Raw genomic sequence first — 19139 nt, forward strand, 5'->3', positions numbered from 1 at the left:
CCCTAGCAACGCCTATGGCTGACAGAGTGTTATTGTCATTTACTTGCAACTTATTCTGCATCTGAGGTGTATCCGATATCCCAGAGAAGTCCCCCTGATCTTCTCTTGGTCTTTCTACTAGCGGTAAAAAAAATGTAGCTCCATTATTCAACCTATCCGCCTTGTCAGAGCCTGTCCCGCTTTCTTCTTCTTGCATGGATTCATTGAATGTATAGGACTCTTGTTGCTCCTCTTCCACTCCTCTTCCACTCTCTCTCCCTCTCTCGGCTGAGCCCTAGGTTCTTGAACAATGAGAAAAGACTCATCATTTGTACTTTTGCTTCTCTTTTTTCCAAAATGACTATTTTTCTCTGGATTTTCTTCGTTGTAGTTGTGTATTCAAGGCCCTACTTCCATGCATGTGCAATGGATTCTTGCCCTTATTTGTAGGGTGTGAGACACTGATGGTACCTGCTTGTGTACTTGAGCCTGGATAACTTGTCTGGTCTGCTCAACAGCAGGGTTTTCATGGCTTTCATTATTATCATTGACACCCAGATCAAGCACACTAGTGTGTCTTTCCGTTCTTTTCACACCAGGTACTGATGTTAAATCCTTGTATTCAGGGGATCTTAAGTCATCCAGCAATAAGGTTCTCTGTAGTTTCATTTCCTCAGTAACTACGGACTGAATTACCTTAGAAACAGTCGACGTTTTAATTAAGAGGTGCTGTAGCAGAATGTTTAACTTGCTCACGATCTTTCCTGGCTTTTAATCGGGCCAATTTAAGTTCTGATGGAAGGTGTTACGGGGCCATGCTACTGCAGGGCTCGTGTCTCCTTAAGAGAGTGCAACCCCACCACGTGAGAGGAATCACGTGGGATGTACGTCAGAGGGAGGGGAGGAACTTGGAGGAGCAGTTAGTACATGTATGCGAATAAAGAAGGTTGTGTATTCTCCATCGGTGTGTCTGTCCTCCTTTCGAAGGCCCAGTCCGGGTCTAACATTTGGCGACGAGTTGACCTACCAGACCACCGAATCCTCCTCCTCCTTTGCGAGCAGCGATCCCGCTCTGATCCGCGCCGCGGGCACCTTCCAGCCCGGCGCACGTGCCTGATCCCAGGCCCGCCTCCTCCTCACCACGCCGACTGCGTGTCCGCGCCGCGGCCTACCCCGCGCCTGGCGCCCAGCCTGCCTCCTCCTTACCGCGCAAACAGCGCGTCTGCGCCGTGGGCGTTTTCCGAGCCCGGCGCCAAGCCTGATCCCAGGACCGATCTCTCCTCACCGAGCGGACTGCGCACCCGCGCTACGAACTGGTCCGCCTCCTCCACCCGAGTGAACCCAGCGGCGTCGCCTGACCCCAGGCGTGCTCCTGCAAAAGAACTGCACCACCACGCCACAGAGAACCCACGTGCCAGGCACCACGCGGCCTAAGCTGACTACACGACGACCCATCAGCAGATGCTACGGAGGCCTGGAAGCCGTAAGAGGTAGGTCTAACAACACTGCTGCCACACATAATCAGAGACACACGGTCTGCTGTGTAATCCCTCAGCATGAGCTCACCTCAGGCCCATCAACAACCAAATGCCCCGGCCCCTGCAAGGAACACAGCAACTACAGCAACTACAGCATGGCGCATGCCACCCCCATTTTCGATGATGCCACAAGCAGACAAAGGTCCAAGATGGACTGAGTGGCTGGAGGACTTTAACACCTTCATTGATGCTGCTGGGGAAGACAAATCCCCTCGGCTACGCAGCATGTTCTTAAATCTGGCGGGAAACGACATCAAAATCCTTACCAAGACCATTCCCCCCGCTGAACAAGCTGACTTCCCAACTCTAGTAGCGGCCATAAACAGAAGATTGGTAATTGAACCCAATAGAGACTACGAAAGATACGTATTTAACCTGTGCACACAGAGGGTCGATGAAACCATCGATGAATTCATAACCCGCCTACGAATTAAAGGGGCCAACTGTCAGTTCGAAGCCTTCTCACTTGACGAAGCCATACGGTTGAGGATTATTGAAGGCTGTGTGTCTCAAACCTTAAAGAAACAACTCCTCAAAAAACCTATCACCATAGAGGAAGTGAGCCAGATGGCCAGAATTCTAGAGAGGGTTGAAAAGCAAGTGTCCCAAATATCGAACACAGCCTCGACGAGACAAGAGAAAACTGAAACCGTTGCAGCGCTGCAGGCCAGCAACGCAAGACAAGGGGATAAGGGCGGTAACCCCAACTATTCCACGACGCCGAGGACCCAACGCCAATGCTACCGCTGTGGAATGTCTTTCCCTCACGCAGGAACCTGCCCCGCCATTTCACAGAGATGCGGCAACTGCGGCAGGGAGGGGCACTTCCAATCAGTCTGCAGAGAAGGCAGACCGTTCCCCACACAAAAGTTCTCAATTGCCCCTCAGGTCAGAACGCCGGTCAGAAACCCCCTAACCCAAGCCTATCAACCACGTCCATACGCACAAACTCCACGGAGGTACGTCAGAGTAGTCGAAGAGGTGTACCCCATGGATAACAGTCAGGACCCCGAGGGTGAAGAGCAAGTCTCCCACATCAGAGACGAATATGACGGGCCCCCGGAACAATTCTCACAATTTGAGGGAGGTTCTCAAGGAGGCCTACAGGAATTCGACCACTACAATCAGTATCCACATGACGAATATGTGAACCTCATCATGGATGAAGGCGAGGCCCGTGAGGCACCCAAGATTCCCGTCGACATAGCAGGACATCAATTCTGTTTCCTGGTAGACTCGGGAGCCACCGTTAACATAATGGGCGAGAAGGAGTTCAATCAGATCACCGACCGGCCGCCCCTGACACCCTCAAACTCCAAGATCTACCAATGGGGGGCCACAACTCCTCTGCAATCGATTGGATTTTTCAGCCGTCGACTCATCCATGATAACCATTCCACCACGACGGACATCCATGTCATTCGCAGCCCTACTAAAGGCAGATGCCTGCTCAGTTACAGAACAGCGTCGTGTTTGGGACTCATAGACATACACGTCGGCGAAGGGGACAAAATCTGTTCGACGGACCCAACTCTAGAGACACGGGAGAAAGTGTTCGCCCTCGCATCAGCCAGCGCCTGCCCAAACTGGAATGATGTCGCGTGATGACATCCTAAAAGAATTCCCTCTCATCTGCAAAGGCCTAGGTCAACTGAAAGGACCACCCGTGAAACTCCACATAGATCCCACCGTCCGACCTGTACCGCAACACCCGAGAAGAGTTGGGTTCCATCTTCAGGCCGCAGTCTCAGCAGAACTCAATCAACTCCTAACTGACGGGATAATTGAACCAACCACGGGTCCGACTCCGTGGGTATCCCCGTTGGTAATAGTACCAAAGGAGGGTGGACGGCTTAGACTCTGCGTCGACATGCGCATAGCCAATACAGCAATCCAACGTGAAAGGCATCCTGGGCCACGAATTGAAGATATGATAGTTCAATTGAACAAATCCACCCTCTTCTCAAAACTGGATTTGAACCAGGGTTACCACCAGATGGTACTCCACCCGGAATCCAGAGGGATCACCACGTTTGCCACACACGACGGGCTGTATCGGTACAAACGCCTAAACTTTGGGATTTCATCAGCTGCAGAAATCTTTCACAAAGCCATCAGGCAACTCATACGTCCTCCTTTCGAAGGCCCAGTCCGGGTCTAACAGAAGGGCCTTTCATTCAAAACACCTGCACAAGCTCCTTGCAAAACCCGGCACTTCCCCAACACGGGGCGGTCACTTTGGTATATAAGTGCCCGCGAGCCCGGCAGGACACTCCCCCAACAGTCCCCATTAAACTCTAACTCGCACTTGAGTATTTAACGAGGATTAAATGCCCCTGGTGTTTTCCAGACCACACCTGAGGGACAAACAAAACAGCTATGCGCAATAACAATAAAGATGATACGTGCAAGCGGGATCAAAGAGGATTCCCTCTGCGGTCTCCAGATTGCAGCCATGCACAGCTGCTTACAAATCCTTGCGTTTTCTTACCCGGATGTTGAAGTGGAGGAGAAACACCTTTCTATTAGTCCGTATGCCGTCAAACGGTCTTCCTTCTCCTTCCCCCGACGGACCACAACAGACCACTTATACTTCACTTCACTCTGCTCAGGCAGCCAATCATTCAGAAGGGCATTCATGCAGGCAGCCAATCAGGCTCATAGTGCACTCAGGCCATTCTCTTCCATACAGACACTCATAAGAATGAATGTGGATTGGGGCAAGCACAACACTGCATTCATGTCCGTTTCGGGCCGGGCTGTCTTATTCTTTGTGTCACACACATAGATACCAGACACCCATAACATGAAGTGCATATTGGTCACACACTCCATTCACCCAGGTCCCACCCCAAGGGTGTATGCACACCATACGATCACTGGGAAGGCTCCAGCCAATCTAGCCTGGACTTCCCCACAATACCAAATATGGTTCTTCCACCCAACAGCCAGTCAGGGGAAGGGACAGAGTTAGGGCTTCCCAAGACTTTGGGAAATCAAGGTAACAGGTAATAGAAACCAAGAGGCCACAGAGGCCATCTTGTCTCCTATCAGGAATCCACTGATTCTATGGTAGGGCCTCGGTATCCCAAAATGGAGGATGCTCAGAGCACCTGTCAAATTCAGCATGGAGCTGCCACCAGCCCATACCCTGCTCTGTGGGCCACACACAGGTGCCCAAAAACATACACTAGGGGTACAAGGTTGTACCCCCACCCATGGGTGCCATAAGGGTATCCCAAGCATCTCTGTTCACCACAACCAAAAAGAGGAAGAGCTGCACTGCCAGGAGCCCCACCTGCATACATGCCATCCCTCCCGATTTAGGTGGGAGACTCCCGATTTTTAGGTTAAAAATATTGCTATTTTTCACGGTCTCCCGCCTAAAATAACTTTAGCCCCAATGCATTCCTATGGGGAAATATGCATCTCCCGATTTCCCTGTGGAAATCACATGATAAGGGAGTATGGTACAAGGACATGGAGGCCCTTTCCCTCCAATGTATTTTCAGCGTCACACCCGTGAATAAAATGGAAAGCCTGTAGAACTGGCTGTAGGTATCCCCTAGTTTTCTCAACAGTGCCGAGACGCATCCTGATTTTTCCCTGCGCTCAGGCGTTGCTAGCAGGGGGTTGAGGGGGCTATAGCCCCGGGTCTTTTGGTTGTAGCCCCAGATAGAAGCTCAGGGGTTACAACCAAAAAGGCTAGTGTTAAGTTTATAGTTTAAAGTAGTACAGATCACACTGGAGCCTCAAGTGACGTAGACATATTTTACTGGGTTCGTAGTTGTAGGTAAGTACAATAGGAATTTATAAAGCAAACATAAGACAAGTTCTTCATATGAGAGACATCCACCGGTCCCCCTGTTCTTAGGCTTCAGTTCCCAACTGACTCTCTGTGGAATCAGAGCAGCTTTACCCAATAACATTCTACAGCCAACACTCCATACTCAACACTCTAAGCTCACACACTCACATCAGGGAATGACCAGAATAAGTAAAACCCAACAGCTAGCTCGCCCCCAGTCCCGACAATCCCAAAATTAGCGTAGCCCCGGAACTTTTCCAGATCTAGCAACACGCCTGCGCTCTATAAACAAGAGGGTTTTTTGGTCATTGACTAGTTGCTACTAGAAGATATCTTTCAATCCCCTAGCCCAGCTGGAATTTCACCGGTGATGACTGGGACCCTCCTTCCCCCAGTTTGGGAGGAGACTGAGCACTGAAACATTGTCTCCGACCTTTCAATCCGGTCCAAAGCACTAAGAGAAATTTATCTCAGTGCGTTTACAATAATCGCATTATAAAATAACAGAGTAGTATATTTTGGGGTGGATTTTTGTTGACAGAAACACAGCATTTCGTTTTCTCCATAGAAGGAAGAACATCAGGTCTCCTTTTTAGTGTTTCTGTTAGGTTTCACTTCTGAGCGCTCCCTGTCAGTATCTGGTACACAGGAGTCTGTGTCACAGGACGGTTGGGACAAGAGAACCCTGACTGGGGAAGGTGTGTATTTGGTGGGCTCTTCAATGACAGTGTATAAACGAATGTATACCTATATACCTATCCACTCAGCCCTACACAAAAGCCCAAACTATTGGCATTGCCAATGCTAGTTTTGATTTGCATTGGAAACTTTTACCCTTGTATTTCTCATTGTAAATCCTGGACTACACGTTTCAGACTACACTGAAAAGGGTAGGACTGGATAAATAACACCCACATGAATGGATATTACTGGAAAACGGGTTTTATTTATAGATATACGTAAAGATGTAAATGTAAAACAACAGTTTTCACATGTATGTATCCGCGTCTATCCGTGCCTCATCTTGGAACTACGACGAGTGCGTTATGGAATATTTTAGTCCTTCTTCCATTTCACATAAAGTTGTGTTGTTACCATAGGGACGGTCTCCTAGTGACAGCCGGTACTCGCGACGCTTTCGTCCAACATGGCGGCTGAGCTTGGAAACTCTAGGACTATCAGCGGAGGCGTGCGCCCTGTTATGGAGCCTCTAGCTGCATCCTTCTACGGCGCTATTGACAGGAAAAACCCAGTGGTGGTTTCGTTCGAGGGTGAGATCAGAGAGGTGCTCGGGTTCATAAAGAAGCAACAGCGACGAGCACCAACGAAGTCCCCAGAGGACCAGCAGCAACAGCACGATGCTCATCGCCGGGGGTACGAAATAATAAGTAATAATAATAATAACTGTCCATAAGTAGTTAGCCGACCGCACTCCATTTAGTCTATAGCAAATGCTTATGGTCTGTGGAGTACATTACATGTCAATGTAAACATCACTCTGCGGCTGTTTTCGCGTACCACCGAATTTCGATCTAGTTTGTCCCTTCTACGTCCTGCCAGGCAATGTGGTGTTAAAGGCATATAGCTCAAATTGCTGATGAATCTCCCCTGCAAATGGCAGTTCATTATGACAGACTGTTTGCATTGTACCTAGGGGGTAGATTTGTGGTCAAATGTGTTGCAAATTGATAATTATAGCTGCCCCAAACTATTATCTACACAGTGAAGTAATTTATCAAACTGCATGGGCGTAATTTTAGGGGGGCACAGGGGTGTTTGCCCCCCCCCCCCAACATTCATGGCACACCATTTTGTCCCCATTTATTTGGCTGGGGCACCTTTTCTTCAGATGTCATGTCCCCCTCAAAACTTTCAGCAAAGTTACTCCACTGACAAATTGGCCAACTTTCACCAAAATAACTGGGCCATAGCATGTTGGGCTTGCACTATAGGCATACTCCTATGGGCCAGTCCTAGCATGGTGTCAAATATTTTTGGATGGCGGGTTCCATGTAATGTGAAGGAGAACCATATTTATGTGAAGGTTTGTTTAGAGTGTGATACCATTAAGGTGTATGGGAGGCATTGCCTCGTTGGGTCCCAAGGAGCGTTAATTGAGAGGTATGGTTTGAACTGAAAGATGTACGTTTTTCTACTTGTGTTTTTCAGCTCGGGGATATATTTTTCCAGGGTACGTTGCATCGAACCAGAACACACCGGTGTTTGGAGTCAATTGCCTTCTGTTGGGTTTTACCTCATTGGGTTATTTCTCTGTGTGTATCTGGGCTTGGAGTGTTGAGATGGAGTGTTGGCTGTCTAGAATGTTATGATGGGAGTTGCTTTGATTCCAATAAAGTCAGTTGGGAACTGATGCTTGGCACAGGGGGACCGGTGGATGCTTCTCTCTCATGAACTTGTCTTATAAGTATTCTGATGTACTTACCTGAGTACTACGAACCCAGTAAAGACTACCTATATCATTTAAGACTCGTGAGTAATCTTTACTACTGCAAAATCTTAAATGTAACACCTTCCCAAAAAAGTTGTGAAAATCACTCAGAGCTGAGTGCAGTTTGGATATCTGGAACCACATGGATGTTTTTTAAAAAAAATTATTAAGATAGTGGTGTGAGGCTTACGTTGCTTGGCAATAATTCGTGGCTTTGCTGTGCGTGTAAAGTGAGCTATGGCTACCCTGCAGTTATGAGCTTTTTATGGGGCCTGTGGTGTGTTCCTTTAAGATGACTGCAGCTGCAGTCACGTGAGTTCGACAAGTAAGACCACAGACCTGTGTCCGTGTCTGTCTGTTAACCGTTCTAGGGCCTGACCTGGACCAGGCCCCACACTCACCAAACTGGCGACGATGCGGGATACCCCGTTTGTGAAGGCACACTACTATTCCTGCCTGCAGCAGGTTTCCTGTATATGCTAGCAAACCTGCGAGTTCGTGGCCCCTCCTACACCTACCCTGCTTTGCCTCGCGGCCCGTGTTACATGCTGGGCATGCAAAGGTACTGGGGGGAGGGGCGCATCACCCCGCTTCGGTCTATGAAGCGGGGACATCAAAAAACATTTTTCCTTCTTTCTTCTCCCTGAGGGGCAACCCCTCATTGGGCACCTTGTGCCACCAGTTTCCAAGACAGGGCAATCCTGCCTCATTCCAGCGCCACAGCTATCACCAGCCCAGTGCCACGTACTGTCACCGCCATTGCGGGTTGCTGTTCCTCAGTGGAGTGCCTGTGTGCCTCGGCGGACCGCTGCTGCCCAGGAGGCCAACAGTGGGCAGGGTTGCAGCTCAGCAGGTGAGTGCTTGTGTGCCCTGACACCAAATTAGACTGTTGCGCTGGTGCATCCCTTGCCAGTCGGCCCTGGGCCTGATTCTACGAAGGACCACCGCAGCAAGTGATCATGGGGGAGGAAGATGATGCACCACAGGCTGCCAGGCTACCACGCTCATCGGCCCAACTCGCCCCTTTACAAGAGTTTGATATTTCGGGAGCCTTATCATTGCTGGGTCCCAGATGGATTGCATGGGTGAAAAGGTTGGACATGTTTTTCAAGGCCACAGGAGAAGAGAATGACGAGATGAGGTCTATGTAAAGACCGGAGGGGGGGGGGTCTGCACTTCCGCTCTCTATATGGTAGAGGGGAGGCACAGAGACCCCTGGCAAGATTCTCTATTATTGGTACGTGGTCGAGCAATCGAGGCCTAGCTTCTCGGGAGGTGATGCAAGCTGGTTCTTAAGTACAGTGTAGTCCCCAAGCCCCCACGAAGGAATGTCCACACACTGTATCGGTTAAAACACAGTCTTTATATAATTAATATTCAAAGTCAGATACACGATCACGATAACTCCCTTTGTACTCCAAAAATCAACATTGGTAAATTTGTACAAATTCTAAAGTGGTACCACTAACGTTACTCGATCTTATTAAAGTGCATACGGTGAGAATGACTCACAGATCAAAATAAAGAGGAAACCAGCAGTAGAGAAAGGAAGGAAAGCAAGATGGTTGAGCAATAGGCAGAATACTGGTCACTACCGTTAAACACAGCTCTGTGTGGAGATCCCCCCCCCCACCTGGGCAACCTGTAAAAGAAAGAAACAAGCCCAGTCCATATATTGTTGACCCTTAGACTTCCCAATAGTTCTGCAACCCCAAAGTACCTTGGTGTTGTAGCGTTCCGCGTCGGGGAAATCGACAACCCTTCTTGAGTGTCCGCCTTTCAGGCAGGAGTTACAGGTCATCGAACGTCCGACGGAGAACAGGTCGAGCTATGACGGTGAAGTGGCAGCGTCATGTCCTAGCGGTGCTCATTAACAGGGAAGCGTAAACGTCCTGCAAGGAAGAGCGTGCGGAGCACCTCAGTGTCGATAGTTCTGGACCGCAAAGAGTTGAAGAACTGTGGCCCAGCAAGGGCGTCGCGTCGTCGGCGTCTCTGTGGTCTTTGGGTGGCGGGAAACCCACGGGTGGAAGCTCCTCGGCACGTCGACGGTCAGGCCTTCTCCAGCAGGATACAGCAGCGATGATGTGGATGAGAGCGTCCTTGGATCAAATGAAGTTTCTTAGGCAACGGGTGCACGGCGGCTCCAGTCGGCGACGACAGTGACGGACAGCAGTCCGGGCGCTTCTCCTTGGAGTTCTGCAGCAGTCCCTGTATCAGATCGGCAGCCTGTCGAAGGTCTGTCTACCAGGGAGCTTAGGCAAAGATCAGCTGTGCACGATGGTCCCTCGTAGCTTGGGAAGAGGGCGCCTTAGCAGGTCCTCTCTGAGTCAGTTCTTGAAGCACAGCAGCTTTCAGATTGCGAAGGAGAACAACAGCCATTCTTCTCGTCCAGCAGGGCTCAAGGTTAAGCTTCACTCCAATTACTCGTCGTAGTGGACTTCAGCGTCTGAACACGATTCCTAGCAGTGAGAGGTCCCCAGATATACTGTTGATCTCCCATTCATTCAGCTGGGTCGCACTCAAGCATCCAATCGTGACTACGGGCATTCATGCAGGCAGGCAACCAATCAGGTACATGAGGTATTCAGGCCATTCACTTTTCTCTCCAGACACTCACAACAAGTTATGTGCATTGAGACAAGTACCAAGCCATTCAACACTCCAAGCTGCATTCATACCGGTTTCGGGCAGGGCTGTCTCAACCATTGTGTCAAACACCAGATACTAGTCAGTCACAACATAGAATGTATATTCGTCACACACTCCATTCACCCAGGTCCCACCCACAGGCGTACCCACAACATACGGTCGTTGAGAAGGCTCCAGCCAGTCTGGTCAGCACTTCCCCACACTACCATATATGGAACTTCCACCCAACAGCCAGTCAGGGGGAAGGGACAGAGGCAGGGCTTCCTGGGATTTCGGGAAGATCAGGGTAACAGGTGATGGAAGGCAAGAGGCCATGGGGGCCATTTTGTCTCCATCAGGAATCTACCTATTCCAATGACAGGGCCTGGGCATCCCAAAATGGAGGTTGCTCAGGGCACCAGTCATTTCAGCACATAGCTGCCACCAACCCGTACCCTGCTCTGTGGGTCACACACAGGTGCCCAAGAACATACACTAGGGGGCACAGGGTTGTACACCTACCGATGGGTGCCATAAGTGTATCCCATGGGTCTGTTGATGTACACCGGCGCCTCTGTAAGCGTCATGGTGGAGGACCATTACTGACAGCTGGATAGCACGCCACCCCTTAGAAAGACAAACATGCGAATGTTTACATTCAGCAGGAAACAACTGTTGCCCCTGGAGGGTGCATTCGTGGCCCGGGTCATTCATGAAGACACGTCAATCAAGGCCTGTTTTTTTGTCACCAAGGTGAGCAAGGTGATTCTACTGGGGTTCTCTCCCGCCGAGGCGTTACACATTGTGAACTTCGCATTTGGAGTGTACCTTGAGGACATCCAGATGCTGCTTGCCAGATATGCAAAGGTATTCACTGGAATTAGAAAACTGGTGGGAGACCTGGTGCGGCTGCTCATCGACAACACAGTCCAACCAGTCACTTTGAAGCATTGGCAGGGTGCCTTTTCACCCAAGGGACCACGTAGAACAAGAGCTCGACAACCTGATCAAACTGGACATTATTGAGAATGTCGAAGGGCCGACTCTGTGGATTTCACTGATTGTGATTGCAAGAAAGCCCAAACAGCCGGACGCCATATGCATCTGCTTGGACCTGAGTCTGGCGAACAGTCAATCAGTCGGGAGCGATACAGCATGCCCATGTCATGACCACTGCTTTCAAGGAGTCAGGACCTACCCAACATCCTTGGAAGCAGGCTCATAACATGTCTTATCGGCACCAGCAAGTCCCAATAGGGACCTTTTGGACCTTGTCCTGGCACCGGTGGTGCCAGGCTCATAGTAAGGATCCGTCCCGGCACAGGAAGCGCCGGGCTCATATCAAGTGTAAAAGTGCTTGGGTGAACCTACCTGGAGCAGACCATGCTGCTTACTTACCAGCAAGATGATGCTTTACTCTCTTCTGGCAGGGACTACTTTTCCTTCTGGGTGGGGCAGGCACCACTCCCTGGATCATTGCTGCTGGAACCCTTCTGGAAGCAGGAACTCTTTTACCTGGGCGAGGCTGCTGTGGAAGAAGACACCTAAGCACTCCTATGGGCTATTTAAACCACACCCGATTGGTACCACATGCTTCGCGTTATTCTGCATCTGCAGCAGGACGCTCACCGTGTCAGCTCCAGCGAACCTTCAGCTCCGGATCCTGTAATTATGAAAATTACCTGCTGGGAACCAATCTTCAATCTTCAGCGGCTCCTGTAAAACAAAAGGCACAGGTTAGACAAAGGCAAAATTAGCGCTTCAACTCACCCGATCCATCGGCAGCATCCAAGACGTTTTTTCTGCATTTCTCGTCCAGCATCGGCCTGCAAAGACAAAGAACATTGGTTAGTAACGCTTGGTTACAATACTGCTTACCTGTGTTGCGCTTGCTCCAACCTTGCTCGCACTGCATTCCGGCACCTGTAGAGACAAAAGGGGACATTAAGGTGCATTCTACGGCCCCAAAGCAGCCTTCCTACTTACGTGCCTTCGAATTCATCATCTTCTTGTTACGCTCTCTGCCACGAATCGGGGAGAGCATCTTCTTTGGCATCGACAGCATCTGAAAAGTAAAAGACATAGACATTAGGGAAAAAGACATTTGAAGAGAGCAATCTAAAGAGAACTTTAATACTTACAAGTCACGCTCGTGCAGCAAACGGCGGCCTCGCTCTCAACTACCCTCTGCAATCAAGAGGCGGAACTCTCATCCAGTGAAGTAACTGGACCCAGCGCCCCTGCACAAGACTCAGGATGGAGAGCTCAGCATTCACTTACTTAAGGTGAGCACAACAATCACCCGAGTACCACGGGAAGAGAGGGAGAGAGGGGCTAAGAACTACTCACAACCTTCCAGCCACTAATACCTTGATTTTCCACTTGCAGACACCTCACTCTGCAGGTCAAGCTTTCGGTGAGGAAGGGGTCAAATCCGGGAGCCAAACGAATCCTACGCCTAACGTTGAAGACGTTTTCACCGCCCAGTCAAGACCAGCGCCTCCGAGGGAACCAGGTGAGCGTTACAGCCCACCCTGGATTACATCCTGGCTGACTTCCAGGGTGCCCGTTATTTTTCCAAGTTGGATCTCTGTGCCGGATACCACCAGCTCAAGCTGGATTCCAAATCACGCTGTATTACCACCTGCAGCACAGGCCTGTACAGATATAAGCACCTGAGCTTTGGGCTATCCTCCGCTGCAGAGGTATTCCAAAACGCCATCGGGGTCGCGCTAGCTGGCCTACAAAGAGCAATTAACACCAGCAACGACATCATGGTCTATGCAAAGTCGGAGCAGGAGCATCTGGAGAGATTGGAGAGTATTCTGCAGCGCATTCAACTTCTACGCCTCACCCTGCACTGAGACAAATGTGCGCTTATGCAAAGAAAGATCGAATTCTTTGGATTTGTGTTCCAGGAGGGTGGCATCTCCCCTCATCCGGCGATGGTAAAGGACATCAGGGAAGCATGTGCCCCAATAAATGTGTCGGAGGTGCCTAGCTTTCTGGGGATGGCCACATACTGTGGCAGGTTTATACAGAACCTAGCCACCCTTGCCGCACCACTCCGGAGTCTAATGAGGAAAGAATGCACGTGAAGGTGGACGGCGCTTGATCAAAGCGTATTCAACGACATCAAGGGGGCTTTAACAGCCGAGGACACAATGGCGTTTTTTCATCCGGAAAAAGTTCAGTTAGCATAGTGGACGCCAGCCTGTTTGGCTTAGGGGCGTGTTTATGCAGCCGGGTGAAAACAGTGTGGACCGTCAGTGGCTTTTGCCAGCTGGGCGCTCTCAGCAACCGAGCTGAGAAACTCACAAATTGAAAGAGCAGCCCTCCGGTGTTCTGGGGTTGCAGGCATTACCATCTGTACTTTTAGAGAAAACCTGTGAAGGTCATCACAGATCATCAGCCCCTGATACTGATCATGACCGGCTCTTTCTTCAAGCCACCGGCGAGAATCAAGAAGTGGCTGTGTTAGGCAGAATTACACACAGGACCCTTTGGGAACACTGGGCACAATTAAGACTACAGGTGTAGGCACAATCTCACCTTTGGTACAAACCTGTACTACACAGTTTATGTGGTAGCAATGGCTGAGCAGCCAGACTTATCTCAAGAGGGATGTGAGCAGTACAAGATGTTACACAAAGGACTTGCAATCACAGTAGCTCAAACAAACACTTACTCAAGGTTTCTTGATAAAATAATATACCTTCATTTACACATTTCGTTAGAAAACATTCCACTAGCAAGAAGCTGCTCAATATCACATTATAATACACTACAGTACACAACCAATAGGTTTCTGAATAAGTTCTGAATCAAAACACAATTACTTTCAGAGGCAGGGCAAATAGTTTCAGGTCACTACAAGAGGCAGTTCAATTCAATAGGCCTGGGCCAAAGACAATGGTTCAGTGTCTTGGATAGGATAGCACAGTTCTGGTAGTACGGTTAAGTCTTTGCCAATGTTCTTACAAGTAGTTTGCCAGAAAAAGAGTTATATGTCGGATTAGTAGTGAACAAGACTCCAAGTTGGGAAAGTTTTACAAACTTTGACCACGGCAGAAAGGATTTCCACGCTGCATTTGCACAGTACCTTATGGATGAAGAAAAGCTGTAGCTGAGGCAGTTGTTCCTGGCAGTTCCTGCAGATCTCACTGCTCCTGAGCTTCATTCGTGGGGACACGAAGGAGGATGTCGGGAGGTTCCTGCACTGCCCAGGGAAGAAGCCACAAGCTTGGCTAAACGGCGGTTTTAAGGTATCAGTGCCTTAACGTCCACAGACTGGTATCCTTCTCACTGGCTATCCGGTTTTCAACAGCACTCTGAAGAAAATTCGACCAGTATGGAGACGGTGTCCAGGTAGCTTGCGAGTTGGTTGTTCCCGCCAGCTCAAGAGAAGAAGTCGTCCTTAAAGGGGCTTCTCTGTCGAGGGAGTTTCAGGCAATTTGGACCTGCAGCAGGGCTTCACCAGGCAAACCAATGGTCCAGGAGTTGCAGCAGTTGTCTTCCTTCAACTGGTCTTCGGTTCGTTCGTTCGTTCCAGTGGTCGACTCTGCCTTCCAAGTCCCAGAGACCTGCTTTTAAACAGTTTTCTCCCATTCATTCCAGCCTAGCTGTCACTCACCCAGCAGGGTGGCTGTCCTTGCCGGACAGCCAGCAAGCCATTCACTCCAGAGTGCATTCAGGTCTCCTTGGAGACTAAGCATAGGGAGTTTTGGGCACCTCCCTCACATCCTGTCAACCCCAGGCGCCAGAGGAGGGCTTCAGCACTGAAGCCCGCCAAAGGCCATCGAACAAAGGAACCAAACCTGGTTTGGTGTGCAGAGACAAACGCTAGAAGGACCTTTCCTAAAAGAAACGGCAAAAAAAGATGACCAGAGTCTGTTTTTACAGAGGGGACTGGGCCCCATATTGAAAAACATGGCTGACCCGATTTTTAGCTACCCTTGTTCACGGTTGGGAAATATCATGGTAGTTTGTTCTAAAACCACTGCCACCAGCCATTTCATGAGGAAAGGGTAACATTTGACTGTTACATGAGTGTTTAGACATAGGGGATGCTAGGCAACCCCTCCAGCACTCTATAAGAAGATAGTTTGTGCTGATTCTATGAATTTAAAAAGACTAGCAAAGTCGATTTAACTTTACATGCACTGGGAGACAGTAGTCAGTCCCAGAGAAGGTATTTAAACCTTGGGAAGTCTGAAAGACATCCCTGTGCCACTGCACTGAAGGTGCTGTGTGACACACAAGAAAAAGATGATGCCTATGGAGGTTGGCTAAAACTCCATATCCAAACAAACTAACACAGAAAACACATTGAAAATGAAAAGTTCAAAGTCCCAAAATATAGCAAAAGAGCTGGAGGGCTCTAAGGTAAAGGGTATCAGCACTTGGGTGAGAATTCTCCTTAACAGGTTGCCCGCTCTACAGGAGTATGATGTTGAACTCATGTTTCGCCCCGGGATCACCAACGCTGCAGACTACTTGTTGCGCCACCCTAGCCTGGATATCGAGAGTACTGAAGAGGTGGAAACGGAGGAGTACATAAACAGTCTAGCAGATGCAATGACCCCAACCCTCATGGCGATCAACATTTTGAAATGCTTCAGTCGATGAATGCTTCAGAATTCTCCAGACTGCTGGAACGAAAGGCGAATGTCGGAGAGTCCTCAAAGCTTGAGGCTTGGACCACAGAGGCAAGAATGGCGCTAGAGCATATGTGGAGAGTCGGGGGAGTATTCACGTTTCTGGAAGATGCCCTGGTACTAAGAGGCACGAAAATGGTGGTTCCCGCCAGCCTTGTAGGCAAAGTGCTGGAACTTGCACACAAAGGTCATCATGGTGTTGCCAAGACCAAGGCCTGGCTCTGTATGAAGGTGTGGTTTCCGTGCCTAGAAGATCAGGTGAAAGACTTTGTCCTGAACTGAGTGTAGTACCAGGCGGCATTGCTGCACAGACGAGAGCCCCAAATCGAGTCTATGGAGAGGAGCTGTGTGCCATGGGGCACGATACACATGGACTTCGGATAGACTTGCAGAGGCATCCACTTCATGGTCCTCGTCGACCAGTGGTCAAGATACCCTGAGGTCGAGGCTGTTGAATCCACAGCCCTGGAGGACGTAATCCCGGCATTGGAGATGGTCTTTGCCACGCATGGACTTCCAGTGGGAATAGGCTCCAACAACGGGCCTGCCTCTGTTTCAAGGAAGATGGTTCACAGAGGATCTGTGCGACCACAGTGTTACCCACCGGAAGATCACACCACTGTGGCCGAGAGCAAACTGGGATGCTGACAGAGTGATGAGGACATTGAATAAGGTCTTCCGGATAACCCATGGGCAAGGGGATTTCTAGAAAAATGCACCCTATACAAGTTTTTGGCAGAGTATCATGTGACTCCCCACTGTCCCATTGGGATGGCCCCCGCTGAAGCACTATTTCACTATTCCCGCAAGGGTTTCTCCCAGACCACACGCCATGCACACCCAGAGTCCTCGATGATGCCGCAGTATCTGAAGGAAGGAGGAGGGCAAACAAGAGGGAGAATAACCAGAGGAATCTGCAGAGTGACCGCCTTGCAAAAGGGGATCAGGTACTGGTGAGAACAAGAAACGTGCAAGGCACAATGTCTCTGCCCCACGAGCCAACTGATCCTCAAGGTAATGGACACCAAAGGATTGACGCTGACCACATCAGGTGGCAACACGACGATGACCAGGAATTCCTGTTTCTTCAGGAAGATGGGACAGTCCCCAAAGTTGAGCCCTGAGCGACGCTGACGGACCGAGGCGCACGCAGGTGGCCAAGCATAGACAGAAAAAGAGAAGAGACGAACCAGGGGGGCCCAGCCTCCAGCAACACAGGAGATGGCCCGACTGACCAAGGAGGAGGCTTGACCTCGGCGGAGGACGACCCGGGAGGGGAAAGGCACTACCCTGTAAGATAGCACCACAGGCAGCCCACCTACCTCGTGACTTTGAAGTGGACTTTCCCTGATGCTGCAGGGCACCCATTGGTGCAATTCCTCAGTTGATATTGTTGAACTTCTAGATCTGTTTTTGAGTTTGTGCTAGAGTTACAAGGGTTGGTGTTATGCAATTAGTGCCCATATTCTGTTTGCTGTTTTGCTTGAAAAAAATATATGAAGAGGGAGGAGTGTGTCCTGTTTTAAGATAACTGCAGCGCAGCTGCCATCACGTATGTTCGCCCAGTAAGACCACAGACCTGAATCTGTCTGTTCACTGCTCTGGGGCCTGGCGTGGACCAGGCCCCACACTCACCAAAGGCCCTTGTGCAACTTATTGTCTCCCAGTACCCAGTGATGAAAATTGACAACATTTTGCATGGGACCACACCCTTTGTAGGGCCTGGAATGGTGAGCCTGAGGGGCGGGGTAAAGATTGGAGTTGTGGCAGGCAAATGTTATGCTTGCAAAAAGTGTGAAAAAGTAGGGCTGAAATAACACTTGGTTTTATAGAAATGGCTTGAAAGGAACAAAAATAGCATAATAAACCAGCCTAACAACATCAATGTTATAGTGACTTGTAAACAAAGAATACATGAAAGTAACTTTATTTTCCCCATTGTGTATATAAACCTACAAGTACCAGCATGCAAAATAATGTGGACCTAAAAAAATACCTCTGGGTTATGCACCTGTACTGGCAAGACCTACAGAAACAAAAACTGTGTGGTGCATTCACATGCTTGTAGTTAATGTTTTCATACAGCAGGCAGCTTTATGACATTCTCCTATGTATAATATCCCTACAACGTAGCACATACAAGCTAAAAATAATATTTATCACAGGGTGACAAAAGATCAATACTGACAAGCAAATCAGTCTAATATGTGAGTACCTGCATACAATATTATCTGCGCTTATGAGCTTTTCTTTTTAATCCACCATTATTTTTAGCCATGATCTCATACATTTTCATAATTACAGAAATGTCTACGCCAGTCCAAATGTCTTCCCCCGTCACCCTCCCATTTATCACACAATGTTTTCACTTCTGAAGGTATATGTCATATATCGTAGCGACTGGCAATTGCCCATTCAGTGCCATATCTGTTGCCTTGTAACTTTAATCGATTACCATTGTAAAGGCTCTTCTGAAACAAACCAAAAGTTTTAACATGATATGTAACAGACCTGTGTGTGTGAAGCCCCTGCTCTGCTCCGTTTTTGTGTGCTAATACAAATAGAAAAAACCACCACAGCAGAGCTCTTCGGAGCTCGGAAAATAAGCTTAAAGGAATGGGAACAGCTGATTATCCGTTCGGGACAGATGCCCCTGTTGTAATATGGAAGCTGTATTGTAGGGCTCACGCACAGACCTTCCGGCCGGGTAGCCGCTGTAGTAGTTCCAGGACCGCTTTATTGTACATTTATACATAAGTACAGTTCAGTTACTTGTTAAATACAAGACACGGATCACGCAGTACACCCACTGCCTATCCTCCTCAGGTCCCCAACTGACACTCCTTCTTCTTCTTCTCAATTATCGGATTCATGGGCGGACCCATGCAGGCGCTTCCCCATCCTAAAGGATGATGTGCACCAGACCCACCAATCAATACTTAGCTTACATAAACTCACAACTCCTCCCTCCGCCCCGTTTGCCTCACAAAATCCAACATCACACTATTCCTCCTCCTGCCTCTCTCCCCTTCACCTCCCAGCAAAGTCTTCCCACTCATCTCAACCACACCCAGTGCAGA

General features: G+C 49.3%; 1 protein-coding gene across 1 annotated transcript in view; it reads left to right on the forward strand.

Annotated features, from left to right (window-relative positions):
- The first annotated feature begins 6464 nt into the window (after positions 1 to 6464).
- CFAP54 (cilia and flagella associated protein 54) overlaps positions 6465 to 19139 on the forward strand; it is a 3669934-nt gene continuing 3657259 nt past the window's right edge. The window contains exon 1 of the mRNA XM_069629416.1: positions 6465 to 6699. Coding sequence (XP_069485517.1) covers positions 6473 to 6699 — 227 coding nt within the window. The 5' untranslated portion in view covers positions 6465 to 6472. The remainder of the gene's footprint in view (positions 6700 to 19139) is intronic.

Source organism: Ambystoma mexicanum, chromosome 12 (assembly GCF_040938575.1).
Source record: "Ambystoma mexicanum isolate Mex_15411 chromosome 12, UKY_AmexF1_1, whole genome shotgun sequence".
NCBI classification, from domain to species: Eukaryota; Metazoa; Chordata; class Amphibia; order Caudata; family Ambystomatidae; genus Ambystoma; species Ambystoma mexicanum.